A 17,401-nucleotide genomic window follows, 5' to 3' on the forward strand; every position below is an offset into this window, starting at 1 on the left:
ACTGTTCAAAATTTAGTTTTATGTTCTTCTCTAATAGATACTTATAGTTCAAAAGATGTCCTTGAAAATTTAACAGACTTTCTGTATCTTCAGACACTGATTTCTGGAATTTTGCGTCTTAAAAAATAGTTGTACTATCCCACTTACTGTAGGTAGTCCTGTTCAGACTCACAGAATCGAATTTTGTTTCTGTTACTTTCCCCTCATTCACAAAGTATTAGATATTTATGTCTCTTGCAAAAGACTGTTGTAAAAAAAAAGGAAATTGAGAATTTACAAAAGTTGCCTGTTTTTTTTTTTTTTTATGTACCAGTAGCATCTGCAAGATTGAACCACTAAAGTAATCCTTTATCATTGGAAGAAAGGCGTTTTCTTTCAAATATTTGAAAATTTGTAAGTAGATTAGGGTGGAAGAATTCACTGATATCATCAAAGAGCTTTTGTTTACTCACTTTTATCCTTCCTATTTTCTGAGCTTCTTTGTATTCATTTGAGTTAAGAATGGAATCCAGTGGATCATGTTATTTTTAAAGGGTATTGAGTGATTCCTACTGGTCAGTTTTTCTAGCATTAAAGATTTACTTCTTGTATCTTGTAGCAAGAAACTTGAATTGATTTCTTGGAATTATCCAAAGTATTTATAATTGATCTTGCTCTTTTCTTGCTTGTTCTAAGAGTTAAGTAGCTAGAGCATATTGGTTAGTTTATTTGGAAGGGAATGTTAGTTGAATGAAGCCATTGGTCAAATGCTATAGCACCAAAAGACACTTGTTATTCTAAATGAGTCATCATTTCATATGGGTCACCAGTCTTAGGTTTAAGTGCTTAGCATGCCTTTAAGGAGCTATATGGGTGTGTTTTAAGTTTTTATCTTTTGTTCTTACTGAATCAGCCTATAAAATCATCATAGTAAATACATATTGTCAAGAAATTCTGTCACTGATCTTGATTTCTCAAGAGTTTAAACTCTAGGCTAAGCATCACAAATCGATACCATTTTATTATCCTGTCCAGTTGATTTCAATATAGTGTTGCTTGTAGTAGAGAAAGAATAAGGGAAAAACAAAACCCTTTCTGATTATAGGTTTTGATAGAATCTTGGTGATTTAGTCTGATCCTCAATCTTCTATGAGGCCCAGGGCAACCTCATGACTCCTGTGTTCAAATAACATGTCACCAGATGTGCATATTAAAATGCTTTGTGAGTTTTAAAAAGATTTTCATGTTAGCCCTTCTGAAAGAGCCTGTGCCTGGTGGAACTTCAGGTCCCTTCCTGGTCTAAAAGGTTCTGAGTATGTGTCCATTTTCTGGTTTGGGGCCAGCTTCTTATTGCTTTAAAGCATGGAGCCCATCTTGTTGATTTCTGTTCATCTTTGGGAGCATGCTACAAGAAACGGGTAGCAAGGCCTCAGACATGCTCTGCTCTGAGCAGGTATGAATGGGTTAGTGCTGTTCTTTACTCACACACAAAAGGCATTTTGGAGGGTTTTCTCTATTTATGCAGCTGGGGAGGCAGACTGGCTCCCTCCCTCTGTTGGGTCTTTGCACATGCTCTACCTTTACCCAAACCGGTTTCTCCCGACCTCGCATGACAGCTGTTCCATCTCAGCTCAATGTTACTTCCCTCTTGAGTTCCATACTGGATCACATTCATCATTATATGCTCTTTTTCCTTCATAGCATTTTTAAGTTCTGTATAATTACGTCTTTCTGTGCATCTTTCTTTGATTCTGTTAGTCCTGTGGACTGTAAGTGCCACATGAGCAGTGACCATATTGCTCTTCTTCATTGCACCCTCTTTGATGCAGCTCAGCTTCTGGCATGAAGAACTGCTCAAAAATAATTGTTGAATGAGTCTCCTAAATATGGGATTTGAATCCCTGCTTCTGAGCCAAAGCAGGGTATTAGCATGTAGCTCATTTCAGGTTTCTGTTTTGCTGCAGGGCAGCGTATCTATTTATCTAGTTAAGTCAATTGGTTATATAAAAATTTGAAGCTGAAAGTATAGTGTTTTGTTGTTTGAATTTTAAAAAAATTGTTCATGACAAAATAGCCAAGTCAAAGTCATCACATCAAAATTTGTATCGTATCCTTTGCCTGGCCTCCTGTCATTAGTTTTGCCTCATACACTGCAGAAAGAGGGCTTCCTAGGTGCTACAGTGGTAGCGAGTCTACCTGCCAATGCAGGAGACACAAGAGACTCGAGTGTGATCTCTGGGTTGGGAAAATCCCCTGGAGTAGGAAATGGCAACCCACTCCAGGGTTCTTGTCTGAAAATTTTCATGGACAGAGGAGCCTGGCAAGCTGCAGTCCATGGGATCACAAAGAGTCCATGGGGTTGCAAAGACACAACTGAGCGATGGAGCCTGCACACACACTGCACCAAGCCTTCCCAGAGAAGCCCTGTCCAGTATCAGTCACCGAATTAGCAATGGTCATAAAGGTGACATCATGCCACACCCACTGTTCTGATTTTAGGTTGCTTTTGCGTGTTCATTTGTGTTGTCTCCCACCTCGACTGTAAGGTCCTGTGCGAATGCTGGCCTTGCAGCCTCAGAGGTAACTCATCTTCCTGTCCCCAGGCACCCCTCCACTTCTGCCATGTAATGTATGGGACTGCACTCTTCCTAAAGCTAGATTCTGGTAAAATGTGTGGAATGACCAACAGAAAACTGAGACAATAATCCCTATTAATTTGGCAGCCATTTTCAAATCATTAAGAGTGGTTGCTCCTTACTTGCAAGCACAGTTTAGTCTTACTCTTAAAAAAGAGTTTGTGAGAAGCACCAAGGATATTTGTTAAAACAATACAGAGCTGTGTGTGGTGGTGGTTTTGGTGGTTAGTGGTAAGAATGGGACCAGGCACTTTAATTCTACAGAACCAAGATAGTATTCTTGTTCAGTGTGATTAAGGCTTTGAGGTGAGGTTAGGAAGTTGGGAGGGCCTTTATTTGCTGCCTAAGTTTTCAAATAAAAATGACTCAAAATTTTTTTTCTTGAATTGAAAGCATCATTGGTCAGATGTGTTCTCAGGCCCTCCTCCTATCACCATACCATCTGCTGTTCACCATTAAAATGAAGCCATGGGTAAACTGGATTGGGAGGAGGGTAATTCTAAAGGAAGTGGAAATGGGAAAAAAAGTTCACATCTTTGGGTATCCTAAACTGTTGTTCACAGCCTCAGGGGAGAGAGAGGTTGTTGACAGAAAAGATACATGGTCCTCATTCACATGGACAGGGCACTCTGTGCCACAAAGCAAAAGTCCCTGGCTTCTTTCTTGAAGCAGTGAAAATAATGTCTTGTTTGATTTTTATGCTCTAAGATGCCTCTCTATTCTCTGTGTCCTCATCAGTGTTTTCCCTCCCCCCGCTTCTTCCTCTGAAATGCTTTTTCCTGCCTGCTTTTGGTTTAGGCTGCTTCCTTCATGAAAGTGTCCTCTTATTTTCTGATGCAGTTACCTCTGCAGCTGATTTATTTATTTATCTTTGTTTTTAGCTCAGCTCTGAATGGGTTTTGGAAAGTAGAGAAGAAAATACAGTCTACGTTTTAGGGGATATTGGACAGCCGGATAAATGCAGGTATGTACATTTGCATATTTAAAAGAAAGACAAAACAGAAAATAGTCTCTGTAAAGAATAATGAAACTGATCTTAAACTTGTAGTACTACCTTACTGTAGCCATTTATTTTTCTATATTGTTAATTTTTCTTCATTCCAAATGTTGCATGTGCTACTTTGGAGATTTTTTTTTTAACTACAGAAGAATGGGAAGTGTAAAGTCAAACTTCCCTCATAATTCCTCCTAGATGTTCACCACTGTTAGCAATTTATTGTCTGTTTTTCCAGATTGTAGATATGCAATACCAGAAGGGTCATAATGTACATGCTATCCTTTTTCATTTTGCAGTGTGTCACAGACATCTTTCAGCCATTGGTTCAGATAGGTTTATGTCACCTGAACAGCCTCTTTTGAGGGAGGTCACCATTATCTTCACTACCTCCACCATAGTTTGACCCCAGGGAAATAGCAGGGAGGGAATACAGTTCCACCCATCAACAGAAAATTAGATTAAAGTTTATTGAACATGGTCCTGCCCATCAGAACAAGACCCAGTTTCCCCCTCAGTCTCTCCCATCAGGAAGCTTACATAAGCCTCTTATCCTTCTCCATCAGAGGGCAGACAGAATGAAAACCACAATCACAGAAAACTAACCCACCTAATCACATTGACCACAGCCTTGTCTAACTTAATGAAACTATGAGCCATGCCGTGTAGGGCCACCCAAGACGGACAGGTCGTGGTGGAGAGTTGTGACAAAATGTGGTTCACTGGAGAAGGGAACAGCAGACCACTTCAGTGTTCTTGCCTTGAGAACCCCATGAACAGTATGAAAAGACAAAAAGAGAGGACACTGAAAGGTGAACTTCCCAGGTCAGTAGGTGCCCAATATGCTACTGGAGATCAGTGGAGAAACAACTCCAGAAAGAATGAAGAGACAGAGCCAAAGCAAAAACAACACCCAGTTCTGGATATGACTGGTGATGGAAGCAAGGTCCAGTGCTGTAAAGAGCAATATTGCATAGGAACCTGGAATGTTAGGTCCATGAATCAAGGCAAATTGGAAGTGGTCAAACAGGAGACGGCAAGAATGAATGTTGACATTTTAGGAATCAGCAAGCTAAAATGGACTGGAATGGGTGAATTTAACTCAGATGACTATTTATCTCAATACCATCTACTACTGTGGGCAAGAATCCCTTAGAAGAAATGGAGTAGCCATCATAGTCAGCAAAAGAGTCTGAAATGCAGTACTTGGATGCAATCTCAAAAACAACAGAATGATCTCTATTAATTTCCAAGGCAAACCATTCAATATCACAATAATCCAAGTCTATGCCCTGACCAGTAATGCTGAAGAAGCTGAAGTTGAATGGTTCTATGAAGATCTACAAGACCTTCTAGAATTAACACTCAAAAAACATGTCCTTTTCATTATAGGGGACTGGAATGCAAAAGTAGGAAGTCAAGAAACACCTAGAGTAACAGGCAGATTTGGCCTTGGAGTATGGAATGAATCAGGGCAAAGGCTAACAGTTTTGCCAAGAGAACGCACTGGTCATAGCAAACACCCTCTTCCAACAACACAAGAGATGACTGTACACATGGACATCACCAGATGGTCAACACCAAAATCAGATTGATTATATTCTTTGCAGCCAAAGATGGAGAAGCTCTATACAGTCAGCAAAAACAAGACCAGGAGCTGACTGTGGCTCAGATCATGAACTCCTTATTGCCAAATTCAGACTTAAATTGAGGAAAGTAGGGAAAACCATAGACCATTCAGGTATGACCTAAATCAAATCCCTTATGATTATACAGTGGAAGTGAGAAATAGACTTAAGGGACTAGATCTGATAGAGTGCCTGATGAACTATGGAATGAGGTTCATGACATTGTACAGGAGACAGGGAGCAAGACCATCCCCAAGAAAAATAAATTCAAAAAAGCAAAACAGCTGTCTGAGGAGGCCTTGCAAATAGCAATGAAAAGAAGAGAAGCAAAAAGCAAAGGAGAAAAGGAAAGATATACCCATCTGAATGCAGAGTTCCAAAGAATAGTAAGGATAAATAAGGAAGCCTTTCTCAGTGACCGGTTGAAAGAAATAGAGGAAAACAATAGAATGGGAAAGACTAGAGATCTGTTCAAGAAAATTAGAGATGCCAAGGGAACATTTCATGCAAAGATGGGCTCAATAAAAGACAGAAATAGTATGGACCTAACAGAAGCAGAAATATTAAGAGGTGGCAAGAATACACAGAAGAACTGTACAAAAAAAGATCTTCATGACCCAGTTAATCACAATGGTGTGATCACTCCCCTAGAGCCAGACATCCTGAAATGTGAAATCAAGTGGGCTTAAGGATGCATCTACTACGAACAAAGCTAGTGGAGGTGATGGAATGCCAGCTGAGCTTTTTCAAATCCTAAAAGATGATGCACTCGATATGTCAGCAAATTTGAAAAACTCATCAGTGGCCACAGGACTGGAAAAGGTCAGTTTTCATTCCAATCCCAAAGAAAGGCAATGCCAAAGAATGCTCAAACTACTGCACAATTGCGTTCATCTCACATGCTAGTAAAGTAATTTTCAAAATTCTCCAAGCCAGGCTTCAGCAATACGTGAACCATGAACTTCCAGATGTTCAAGCTGGTTTTAGAAAAGGCAGAGGAACCAGAGATCAAATTGCCAATATTGGCTGGATCATGGAAAAAGCAAGAGAGTTCCAGAAAAACATCTATTTCTGCTTAATTGACCATGCCAAACCCTTTGACTGTGTGGATCACAACAAACTGTGGAAAATTCCAAAAGAGATGGGAATACCAGACCACCTGACCTGCTCTTGAGAAATCTATATGCAGGTCAGGAAGCAACAGTTAGAACTGGACATGGAAAAACAGACTGGTTCCAAATAGGAAAAGGAGTACGTCAAGGCTGTATATTGTCACCCTGTTTATTTAACATAAACGCAGAGTACATCATGAGAAACGCTGGGATGGAGGAAGCACAAGGTAGAATCAAGATTGCAGGGAGAAATATCAATAACCTCAGATATGCAAATGACACCACCCTTAAGGCAGAAAGTGAAGAAGAGCTAAAGAGCCTCTTGATGAAAGAGGAGAGTGAAAAGTTGGCCTAAAGCTCAACATTCAGAAAACTAAGATCATGGCATCCGGTCCTATCACTTCATGGCAAATAAATGGAGAAACAGTGGAAACAGTGGCTGACTTTATTTTTAGGGGGGCTCCAAAATCTTTGCAGATGGTGACTGCAGCCATGAAATTAAAAGACGCTTAACTCCTTGGGAGGAGTTATGATCAACCTAGACAGCATATTAAAAGCAGAGACATTACTTTGCCAACAAAGGTCCAGCTAGTTAAGGCTGTGGTTTTTCCAGTAGTCGTGTATGGATGTGAGAGTTGGACTATAAAGAAAGCTGAGCGCCGAAGAATTGATGCTTTTGAACAGTGGTGTTGGAGGAGACTCTTGCAAGTCCCTTGGACTGCAAGGAGATCCAACCAGTCCATCCTAAGGGAGATCAGTCCTGAATATGCATTGGAAGGACTGATGTTGAAGCTGAATCTGCAATACTTTGGCCACCTGATGCGAAGAGCTGACTCATTTGAAACGACCTTGATGCTGGGAAAGATTGAAGGCAGGAGGAGAGGGGATGACAGATGATGAGATGGTTGGATGGCATCACCGACTCAATGGACGAAATTTGAGTAAATTCCAGGAGTTGGTGATGAACAGGGAGGCCTGCCGTGCTGCAGTCCATGGGGTCAAAAGAGTCAGACATGACTGAATGACTGAACTGACCTGAACTGAACAGCCTCATAGTATTCCTTTGTGTTGATATTCTTAATTTTGTTTACCGAGCCCTCTCCTGTTGGACATTGTATATTCTTTTTCTATTTCAGATGGTCCCACATCTTCTACATATATAATTATGAATACTTGCCTGATTATATTTTTACAGTAAAAGGATATAACACCATCTTTGAATTCTTCCCCTGCTTTGTTTGTTCAGAGTCTTAAAGAGAAATTTTTTCTTATGTTATGAAGCAGACTTGAGCTACTGTTTTTTCATCTCTTATTTTTCATTGGAGGGTAGAGTTGGAAGCCCAGTGCTGGGTTTTAAAGCTTTCTTGTTTGATAGTTGATCTGAACCTTAAGATGAGTTACGAGCTAATCTTTCTGCCTAGTCTTTGAAAACATTTGATCTTCAGATTTACTTTGGTGATTAAACAAGCAAAACCAAACGCCTCTTAGTTTGTGGCATTGAGGAGTACCTGGTTTGTGTCCTTCCTGTAAGTATCTCTTCACCAGGGCAGCTAATAGACTAAGCACAGGGATTTGATGAAGAGAATTGACAGTGGCCCTCCTTTGGTAACTTGTTTAGGGTCATTCTGCAAGCTCTGTACTAGGCACTGGTGATACAGAGATGGGCAACATAGTCCTTGTCCTTCAGGACCTCATAGCATGTGGGAATGAGAGAGGGACAGACATGTGAATAAGAGGATCGTAATTCAGTGTGCTCAGTGCAGTGTGGTGAGTTTGAGAGAGGGCATCTAACTCAGGAGATGGGGAGGTGGGATGGAGGTTCAGTGGAGGCTTCCTGCAGGAGGTAATATCCAAGTTGAGTTCTAAAGAAAATTGAAGTTTGCCATGAAAGGGATAAGGTGCGAAGGTACTCCTGGTGGAGGATCAGCCTGAGCAAAGGCAGGAAAATGAGAAAAATTACATTGGTGGTGGGTGGACTAGGGGGTAGGTAATAGGAAGATGGCAGCTTTGTGGATTTCAAGCCTGAAGTAAGAGACTGAGGGTGATGTGAGATGAGTCCCGTGAAGCTAGCTGGCCAGGTGAGGGAAGGCCTCTATTAGGAGCTTAGAGTTGGTCTCTAGATTAATGGGGAGTCTTTAGAGGGTGTGATGTGTGCTTTGGGGGCTAAGTGAAGGTTGGCTTGGTAGGCAGGAGGAAAGTAGGAACCTGGGGTCAGAGAAGTTAGTTTGAGGCCTTTGGTGTTGGGGTGAGGGAAGAAAGAACACATAAGGCTTTCTCTAGTTTTCCCCTCTTTTCTCTCTGCACCCAAGATTAAGTTTGCTGAGGTTGGCTCTTTGATTCTAGTTGCTGTCCCCACTAAGGGGGCTCAGGTGAGTAACTTAGTTGCAAACTTCTCACTCTTGGGTTCTGACCTTCGAAAGCAAGGCTTCTCACTCACATTCTGGTGCCACAGAGTGCTGCCCGTTGACCTCCCCATCTGTGGGGTCAAGGGGCCTGGCTGCACTCATTAATTCTCGTGAACTGTCCATGTAGTTTATGAACACGAGTCCGTAGTCCTTTTGTGTGTACTGTCTCAGAGTCAGCCCCGAGTTAGATTCTAGGGGTGTGAAGATAAGTAAGGATAGTTAATGCCCTCACTGAGCTTGTCATTTACTGGGAGATAGATATAAAATTAAAAGGCAGTATAATTTGTGCCAGTAGATCTAGTGGTAGCAGGAATATTATAACATTAACATCAGTGGTTCCAGAATGAGACACATTTTTCAGCTACAACTTATGTGGAAATAGAGAATATAAATTCAGGTCATGTCTAAATCACTCTGATTTTTGAGAATATGGTATTACAATAATTTATTCATTAGAGTGCATAATTGATAACCTTCCATGGTTGCTCCTGCTGTAAGCTCCCATGCATTTGATTTTCAGGGAGGGAAGGAGCAGGAGGGAGGTCCTTATCTAATACCATATCTTTCTACTTGCTTCCCTTCAAAACACTCTTTGACCAACTTTTAGCACCTAGAGTGACTGTGTAATCTCATTTTCCTTCCACTCCAGTATCTAAACATAAAAGAGGACTGCAGTGCCATGGCTTTCTGTGCTAAAATGAGGAGCTCCAAGAAGGCGGAGATGAATCTGGAGGCCCCTGAGCCGGGGGTGGAGGTGCTCTTCTACCTGTCGGATAGGGAGCCTCTCCGGCTGGGCGGCGGAGAGTACACAGCGGAGGAGCTGTGCATCCGGGCGGCGCAGGAGTGCTGTGAGTACCAGCAGCTGCCCAGGGCCCTAGCAGCGCCTGGCCTCTGCCCCTGGCAGCTCCACCGGGGGGAAAGAGGGGTGGGCTCTGGCATTCAACCTTAGGCCGGTGATTTTAATTCTGAGAATTTCACTTTTTACTGTCTTCATTGCAAGGTGACTTATTCCTTCTCTGTCACTAATGGGGTCTGAGAAAATGATGCTTAGTTTTCTAATTTCCCCTGTATCTATGAAATTGGAATAATGTCAGCACTAAATGAATAAAACACAAAGTTACAAGCTCAGTAAGTACCATCTCTCAGTATGTTAATAGTTTAAAACTTCTGAAAAATGTGATCTGTCCTTATGCTGCCATGGCCTTCCTCTTTTGTGCCTGACACCCTCCTCCCTGCCCCAGCAATATCATGATGCTAATTGAAGTGAGAAGTTAAGTGTCACTTTGTGGCTTGGTCAGCTTGCCAAGCTGTGAAAAGGAAGGACAGTGAAGCTGTGAACAACACAATCCTTTTGCTCTCAGAAGGTGGGAAACCAATCTAACAAAATAAAGCCCCTTTCATTATCCTTTAAACTGGGGGTCATTGGCAGTTTTTGCCTACCTGCTTTTAAATGACAGGTAAAGTTAAATGATAGAAACTGAAAGGTCTAATCCACTTGGAGCTTGGTGATGATTGTACAGCTTTGTAAGTATATGAAAATTCATTGAATTATACACTTAAAATGGGTGAACTTTTTGGTATGCAAATTTCAGTGAAGCTGTTTTTAAAAAATCAACTCATTTCATCATGGTGGATTCACTAGCTATGATGGCAGGTAGCCTGATCTGTGCTTTACTTACATCATCTTTATTCCTCAGAGCAACCCTGAGGATTATTACAATGGGGGTGGCGGGGGGATTGTGTGGCTGTTGCCAGAATAAGCTACCTTGTCTCAGAGCCAGCCCCGAGTTAGGTTCGTCTAGAAAACCCATTTTCTTTCTGATCTGTCTTTCTGCTTAAAATTCTTTAAATACCAGAGTTCAAATAAAAGGGGAGAGGTTGGTATGACAGCAGCTTTAAAAGTATTTGTAATTATTAATAGCCAAACAACTAGATGTAAATTGGTGGTTCTAAGACATTTTTAAAAAACATTTTTTCCCCTTTCTCTTAAGATTTGGTTTATGGTGTTTATTCTCTTAGTCAAGTGTTTTGCCATTAGCATAGCAGGTATAAACCTTAGTTTGTTAGCAAGGATCATTTGTGCAGAATTGTCAGGCTGCAGTTAGTGAGAGGTTGAGGAACTGCTGTTACAAGAAGTGAGAGGGAGAGCCTGTGAATCTGAAGACAGATTCAGCCCCTGTATCCTGTTACTTTGAGCTCAGGGTCAGTGTGGGGCATCAGTTTTTAAGCCCAGTCAGTAGATGATGATTATTAGCTTTTGTAACCAACTCAGGGGATTGTTGCAGAAATTAATATATGAATATGAAATACCACAGATTCTTGTAGCTATTATTATTATGGTGCATGATGTTTTGGGGGCAGTATTCTCATTTTTTACCAATATGCTGCTGCTGCTAAGTCACTTTAGTTGTGTCCAACTCTATGCAACCCCATAGACAGCAGCCCACCAGGCTCCGCCGTCCCTGGGATTCTCCAGGCAGGAACGCTGGAGTGGGTTGCCATTTCCTTCTCCAGTGCATGAAAGTGAGAAGTGAAAGGGAAGTTGCTCAGTCGTGCCTGACTCTTAGCGACCCCGTGGACTGCAGCCCACCAGGCTCCTCTGTCCATGGGATTTTCCAGGCAAGAGTACTGGAGTGGGGTGCCACTGCCTTCTCCATTTTACCAATATAGATAGGATAGATTTTTGTTCTTTTCTCTCTCATTATTTTACCTCCCTTGGTAGCTCTATCTGGGTTTGAATGCCAGTCTTGCATTTTACTAGTTGGACAACCTTGAATCAGACTAAATCTCAGTTTCTTTGTAAAATGGCAGAAATAATACTTAACCACAAGAGGTATTAGGAGAATTAAAAGGTAATAGATGTAGAGTGTGTTAGCCTGATGCCTGATACTAAGTCCTCAGTAAATGTTGGTACTGCGTAGGTATCTTTGATCTTCTTTTTTTAAGTAGTGATATTGTCTGAATCAGACCTGGGATAGAATTGTAGACTTATCTGTTTGATTACAGATAAATTATGCTTCAAATACATGTTTCATATTCAAATATGGATATCTATAAAGAAAAGCTAGGTTTCCAGACCAGTCCACAGAAGCCAGTTTATGAATGAAAATCCGTTGTTTACCTGAAATATAGTCCTAGTAATACTGGATCCAAAAGCCATTCACCATAGTTTCCAGGGGAAAATGCTCTTTGAAGTTTAGCTCCATCTTCTCTGCTACGTGGAGTAGTGTAACTCTGAAGAAGTAACTCCCAAATAATTTGAGAAACAGAAGTTGAGGTATTCAGCAGAAGCATGAAGAAGCCAAGAAACCTGTAACTTCTTAGTGTAGGCATAGGAGAGAGTCCCTGCCTAGGTGGCCAGGGTCAGTGGGGGCCCCAGTCAGTCTCTCTCCATGTATCTGAGCTGAGAATCAAGTGCCAGCTACCTCATGTCCCCCCCGCCCTCCTGTTTTTGGTTTGCCATACAAGTTCATTGTATCTTTGTTGGAGGCCTGACCACACATGAAAATATCAACAATAATTGATTATTTGTAATCATTCTCCTACCTTCTCCCACACTTTTAGATTACAGGTGTGTGTAATTTTAATCATGGGCTCAGAAGTTGAGTGAAAAGGTGCTATCCTGGCTTCATCATCTCCCTAATCGCTTCCAACATCCTTGCGTCAAAGGAGGTAGTTAGTTGAATAGGGAGGCAAGGGAGCATTTGTAGGGAGGCAAGGCCACCTGTTGTCAACAGTTATGCTCTTGCTAGTTGGCTACTAGTAAAAAATACTTCAATAACTGTACAGAGTACTTTCAAAGTGTATTTACCATTAATGGTAATAGATTTTAATCACTTCGGTTACTTATTCCAACACACATTTCACATGCTACTGCCAGGAGCATATTTGCATGTTTAATGTGTAATCAGAGTATGTTAGAACTGTTTAAACACTCTGTAAGAGACAGATCAAGGATTTCTCAAATTCTAAGAGTGCTTCTCACTGTGATTAGCAAGGTGAAAAACAGGTGGAGTCTGGGACTCTCTCAGATGGCCTTTTTTTCTTTGAAGCAGAATTTGGTAAGTCTACCACATACACTGTAGTGAGAAATATTATTAGACTTTTATTTTTAAATGGTTTTTTACCTGGTTTGCCAGGTGCTATAGTCCATATTCCTGGGGAGCCATAATTTTTTATTATTATGTTTAAAACTGCCTGATTGTGCATGGTTCAAGTTGTATTTAGCTCCAAGAGGATGCAAATATGACCTGGATTCTTTTTGAATGAGAGAATTGCTGGTCTTTACGTATGTGGTGCTTTGAAAAAAGATGGCCAGATCTACTGTCTTTAATATTCTGATCCATTCTTTACTTTTCCCTAGGTATCTCTCCTCTGTGTCACAACCTCTTTGCCCTGTATGATGAGAACACCAGGCTCTGGTATGCTCCGAATCGCACCATCAGCGTCGATGACAAAACATCACTCCGGCTCCACTACCGGATGAGGTATGGGTGCCTTCCAGTCTGTCTCGTGCAGTGACGCCCGACGGTTAGCCTGGAGGCCCAAGTCACTTAGCAAGAGGCAGTGTAGTCATTTTTGTAATCTGTAAGTTTTGTATTTGTTTGCTATGAGAAAAGACTTCTTCAGTATTTGGAAAATAATTAAAGATGAGTTGGATCGCCTTCCTCTGTTGCGTTTTAGAAAAGAAATCATTAAAAGCAGAGGGTATTTTGAATAGAATTAGTACCTTACAGCAGAGTTTTTCATTCAGCGGATTATGGTTATGAGTTTAATTTAGAGAGTTATGACCAGAAATTTTTTTAGAAAGAGAGATGGATGAGAATAGATAATAACAGCATATGTACATACCCTAAGAATATTATTTTTAGATCTGTAGTTTGAGATTAATCTGTATGTTCTAGGTCTTGGTATAATAAAATGTCTCTTAATGCATGGTCTGTATGTTTTAGCTCATTGTATAGTAAGATATTTCTTCTTAGATAGCTTGAAAAACACTGCCTGAAGTGGAAACCTAGAAATCCTAGCTTGGTCTTGTTCTAAAGCGGTGGGTGTTTCAGTCTGCTGCCTGAGGACTTTGGTCTAGTGGGGCTGTAGTTTTTCTTCTAGTGAATATTTTATCTTTCCTCCCATATTGTAGACTTTGTTAAGTGTCACATAGTCTCCTAAAGTGGCATAGTCAGTACTTCATCACTATAATCTCTTGAGTTTATAAACATGTTTGATCTGTATGTTGAATTAGAAGTGTGTTTATGAGATACTAGTTAGCCACAAGCTTCCCTTTAGCTCAGTTGGTAAAGAATCTGCCTGCAATACAGGAGACCTGGATTTGATTCCTGGGTTGGGAAGATTGTCTGGAGAAGGAAATGGCAACCCACTCCAGTATTCTTGCTTGGAGAATCCCATGGACAAAGGAACCTGGAGGGCTATAGTCCATGGGGTCACAAGAATCAGACACGACTTAGCAACTAAACCACCTACCACCAGTTAACCACAGGTTCACACGTGTATTTAGCAGAGAAGCTGATAAATAGGGTGAATTCTTTTTGAAAAGAATCTTAACGTACCTAGAGGGGGTTAAGTCAGTGAGTTGGCTCAGGTGCTACTGGAATGCAGGGTCGTGTAGAACAGCCTGGGGATCTCAGAGGCTCTCCACAGTACCTTAACTGCTATTTCCATTGAAGGGTCAGTAGAGTTATTACCATTCTGCAGTGGCTGGGTGTTTTTCTCAGTGGAAGCTGAACCAGATGTACATTCTTTGATAATCATCCTGGGCTGATTTTCTCCTCCCTCCTTACTCACCTTTGGTCTCACCTTGAGAGGTGTGTGTCATGAGAGATTTCATACCTCAGGTTTAGGGAAACGTTCATCCCACCCAGATGAGCCTTCTGGCTAACTTTGGATTTATTTTTCAGAGTGTAATCCTGTTTCTGTGGCCTGGGGGTTGGCTCTGCAACCCAACATTGAAACATGTATTTGTCTGGGAAGGAGGCTTGTCACTCAGTTCTAGTTCTTTCCCTCTAGGTTTTTAGACTCAGATTCTAGAATGGTAGAATATGGGACTTGGAAGGGACCTGAGTTTGCCTGATTTGGCTCTTCCTATTTTTTAGGGGGAAACTGATGTCCAAAAAAGACAAGTGAGTTACTCAAAGTTACATACATAGTGACTCGTCTTGTTAGCACTAGAATCCTCTTGGTTGGTCATGTGAATGCCTTGATGAAAAGCTGTCTTTGACAGCTCCCCATTTCTGTTGGGAATTCCCAGGTGGTGCTGGTGGTAAAGACACCCACCCCAACCCCCCATCACCAGTGCAGGCAATGTGAGAGACCCAAGTTTGATCCCTGGCTTGAGAAGATCCCCTGGAGAATGAAATGGCAACCCGCTCCAGTATTCGTGCCTGGAGAATCCCATGGACAGAGGAACCTGGTGGGCAACAGATCATGGGGTCTCACAGAGTTGGATACACACACACACGTTCCCGTTAGCTGCCAGGAAGTTCATGGCTGCCTCATTTTCGGCACCTTGACTTTGTACCTGACATTGCGCTTCAACAGGATATTGCCTTGTTACCACAAACTCTTTGAACTTGGACAGATCCCACCCTAAGCTAAAACATTTGCATTACAACAAACTATATAATTTTGAAACCTCATCATCTCACCACTAAAGAAGGTGTAATATGAAAATAGATATTGCTGACTATTTCAGGGGAATCCTAGCTCTATTTGGGGCAGTAGTTTTGTACTTTAATTATAGTTTTCTGCTTTTAGATAATTTTTTAGCTATTGTTTTATGATTTATCTTAATATAAGGCAAATATATTCTTTATTCCTTATAAGAAACTCTAAATGAATTCCACTATCCATTAGTCAGGTTCTATAGAAACCTAAAGAGAATTTGTTGTATATAATATCTGTACATTAGCTTAGACTATGTAATCATCTGTAGTATAATTTTCTCAGAAACTTACAAGGAAGGCATATCTCTCATTGGTGGGTCTGTCTGTCTGATGATCCCTTCCTCCCTCCTTCCTTCCTGCAGTATTCTTCCACATCATTCTGCAAAGGAATATATTCCATTATCATATTACATTTATTTAGGTCATCCTTAATTTTTTTCCATTAGCATGTTGTAATATCAGGAATTGGTGGCCCAGGTTTGATAATTAATTTTGAAAGGAGTGTACAATTTCTGTCTTGAGGGTGCTTACTGGTTTAGTCTTATTAGCGATTAGGTAGGTGTTGATTTTTTTTTTTCTTGAAACATTTCCATTGTTACACTAATTTATATATTTTTCTTGAAGTATAGTTTGTAATTTGTTTCATATGTATAGCATAATGATTCAGTATGTTTTTTAACAGATTTACTACTTTACTTTTTGGTTGTGGGGGGTCTGCATCGCTGCATGCAGGCTTTCTCTAGCGGTGAGCGGGGGCTGCTCTTTGTGGTGGTGTGCGGGCTTCACTGGGGGGTCTGCGTCTCGCTGCATGCAGGCTTTCTGTAGCAGTGAGCGGGGGCTGCTCTTTGTGGTGGTGTGCGAGCTTCACACTGCAGCAGCTTCTCTTGTGCAGTGTTGGCTCTAGTCGCTCGGGCTTCAGCAGTTGCGGCCTGAGCACTCAGTGGTTGAGGCTCCTGGGCTCTTAGAGTAAAGGCCCAGTACTTGTGGCCCACAGGCTTAGTTGCTCCATGGCATGTAGGATCTTCCCAGACCAGGGATCAAACTGGTGTCCCTTGCATTGCAAGGTGGAGTCTTAACCATTGGACTACTGGGGAAGCCCTGAGATTCAGTATTTTTTATTTAAAGTTATTACAAAATAATGGCTGTATTGCCCTGTGCCATACAATATATCCTTGTTGCTTATGGAAGATGTTGATTTCGGCAGTCACTTATCTAAAGGTTTTTTTCATTTTAGTGTCTTATTATATAGAGAGCTATCAGTCTCTAACTATAGGCAATTTCCAGAGATCCAGCCTTGTTTTAGGCTCCCTTCAGCCTTTCTGTAGTGAAGACGTTGTACATTGCCTTATCTTGTTGAACATCTTACCAAAAGGCTTCCAAGGCAAGGCTGGTTTCACAGCACTCAAAGACGGCAGCCTTGGGAAATGTCCTTGTCCAGTCCCAAGGCGGTATGCTGGGTGCGTGGCTCTTTATCATAGAGACTCAGCGGGGATGTGGGAAATCCATGGTTCTTGCTGGTTCAGGGAAAAGTGAAGTCGCTTAGTCGTGTCCAACTCTTTGCGACCCTATGGACTGTAACCTACCGGGCTCCTCCGTCCATGGGATTTTCCAGGCAAGAATACTGGAGTGGGTTGCCATTTCCTTCTCCAGGGGATCTTCCGGACCCAGGGATTGAACCTGGGTCTCCTGCCTTGCAGGCAAACGCTTTAACCTCTGAGCCACCAGGGAAGCCCAGCTGTCATCAATTTTGCTCTTTCAGACAGCTTCCTCCACCCTTGACATCCCTTTACCTCATTATCCCAGGTAATCGTCCATGCGTGCTGCATGCTAAGTCTCTTCAAAGAGTCATGTCCGACTCTTTGCTACCCCATGGACTGGGGCCCGCCAGGCTCCACGTGAGAATGCTGGAGTTGGTTGCTATGTCCTCCTCCAGGGGATCTTCCTGACACAGGAATTGAACCCTCATC

The 17,401-nt window shown here is 41.6% G+C and overlaps 1 protein-coding gene across 4 annotated transcripts in view; it reads left to right on the plus strand.

Moving 5' to 3' along the window:
- Positions 1 to 17,401, plus strand: part of JAK1 (Janus kinase 1) — a 133,257-nt gene that overhangs the window by 72,812 nt on the left and 43,044 nt on the right. For all 4 annotated transcript variants that reach the window (XM_052637252.1, XM_052637254.1, XM_052637253.1 and 1 more), the window contains exons 2-4: positions 3,497 to 3,579; positions 9,404 to 9,602; positions 13,118 to 13,241. In XM_052637252.1, the coding sequence (XP_052493212.1) occupies positions 3,574 to 3,579; positions 9,404 to 9,602; positions 13,118 to 13,241 (329 nt within the window). In that variant the 5' untranslated portion in view covers positions 3,497 to 3,573. The remainder of the gene's footprint in view (positions 1 to 3,496; positions 3,580 to 9,403; positions 9,603 to 13,117; positions 13,242 to 17,401) is intronic.

This window comes from Budorcas taxicolor, chromosome 3 (genome assembly GCF_023091745.1).
Source record: "Budorcas taxicolor isolate Tak-1 chromosome 3, Takin1.1, whole genome shotgun sequence".
NCBI classification, from domain to species: Eukaryota; Metazoa; Chordata; class Mammalia; order Artiodactyla; family Bovidae; genus Budorcas; species Budorcas taxicolor.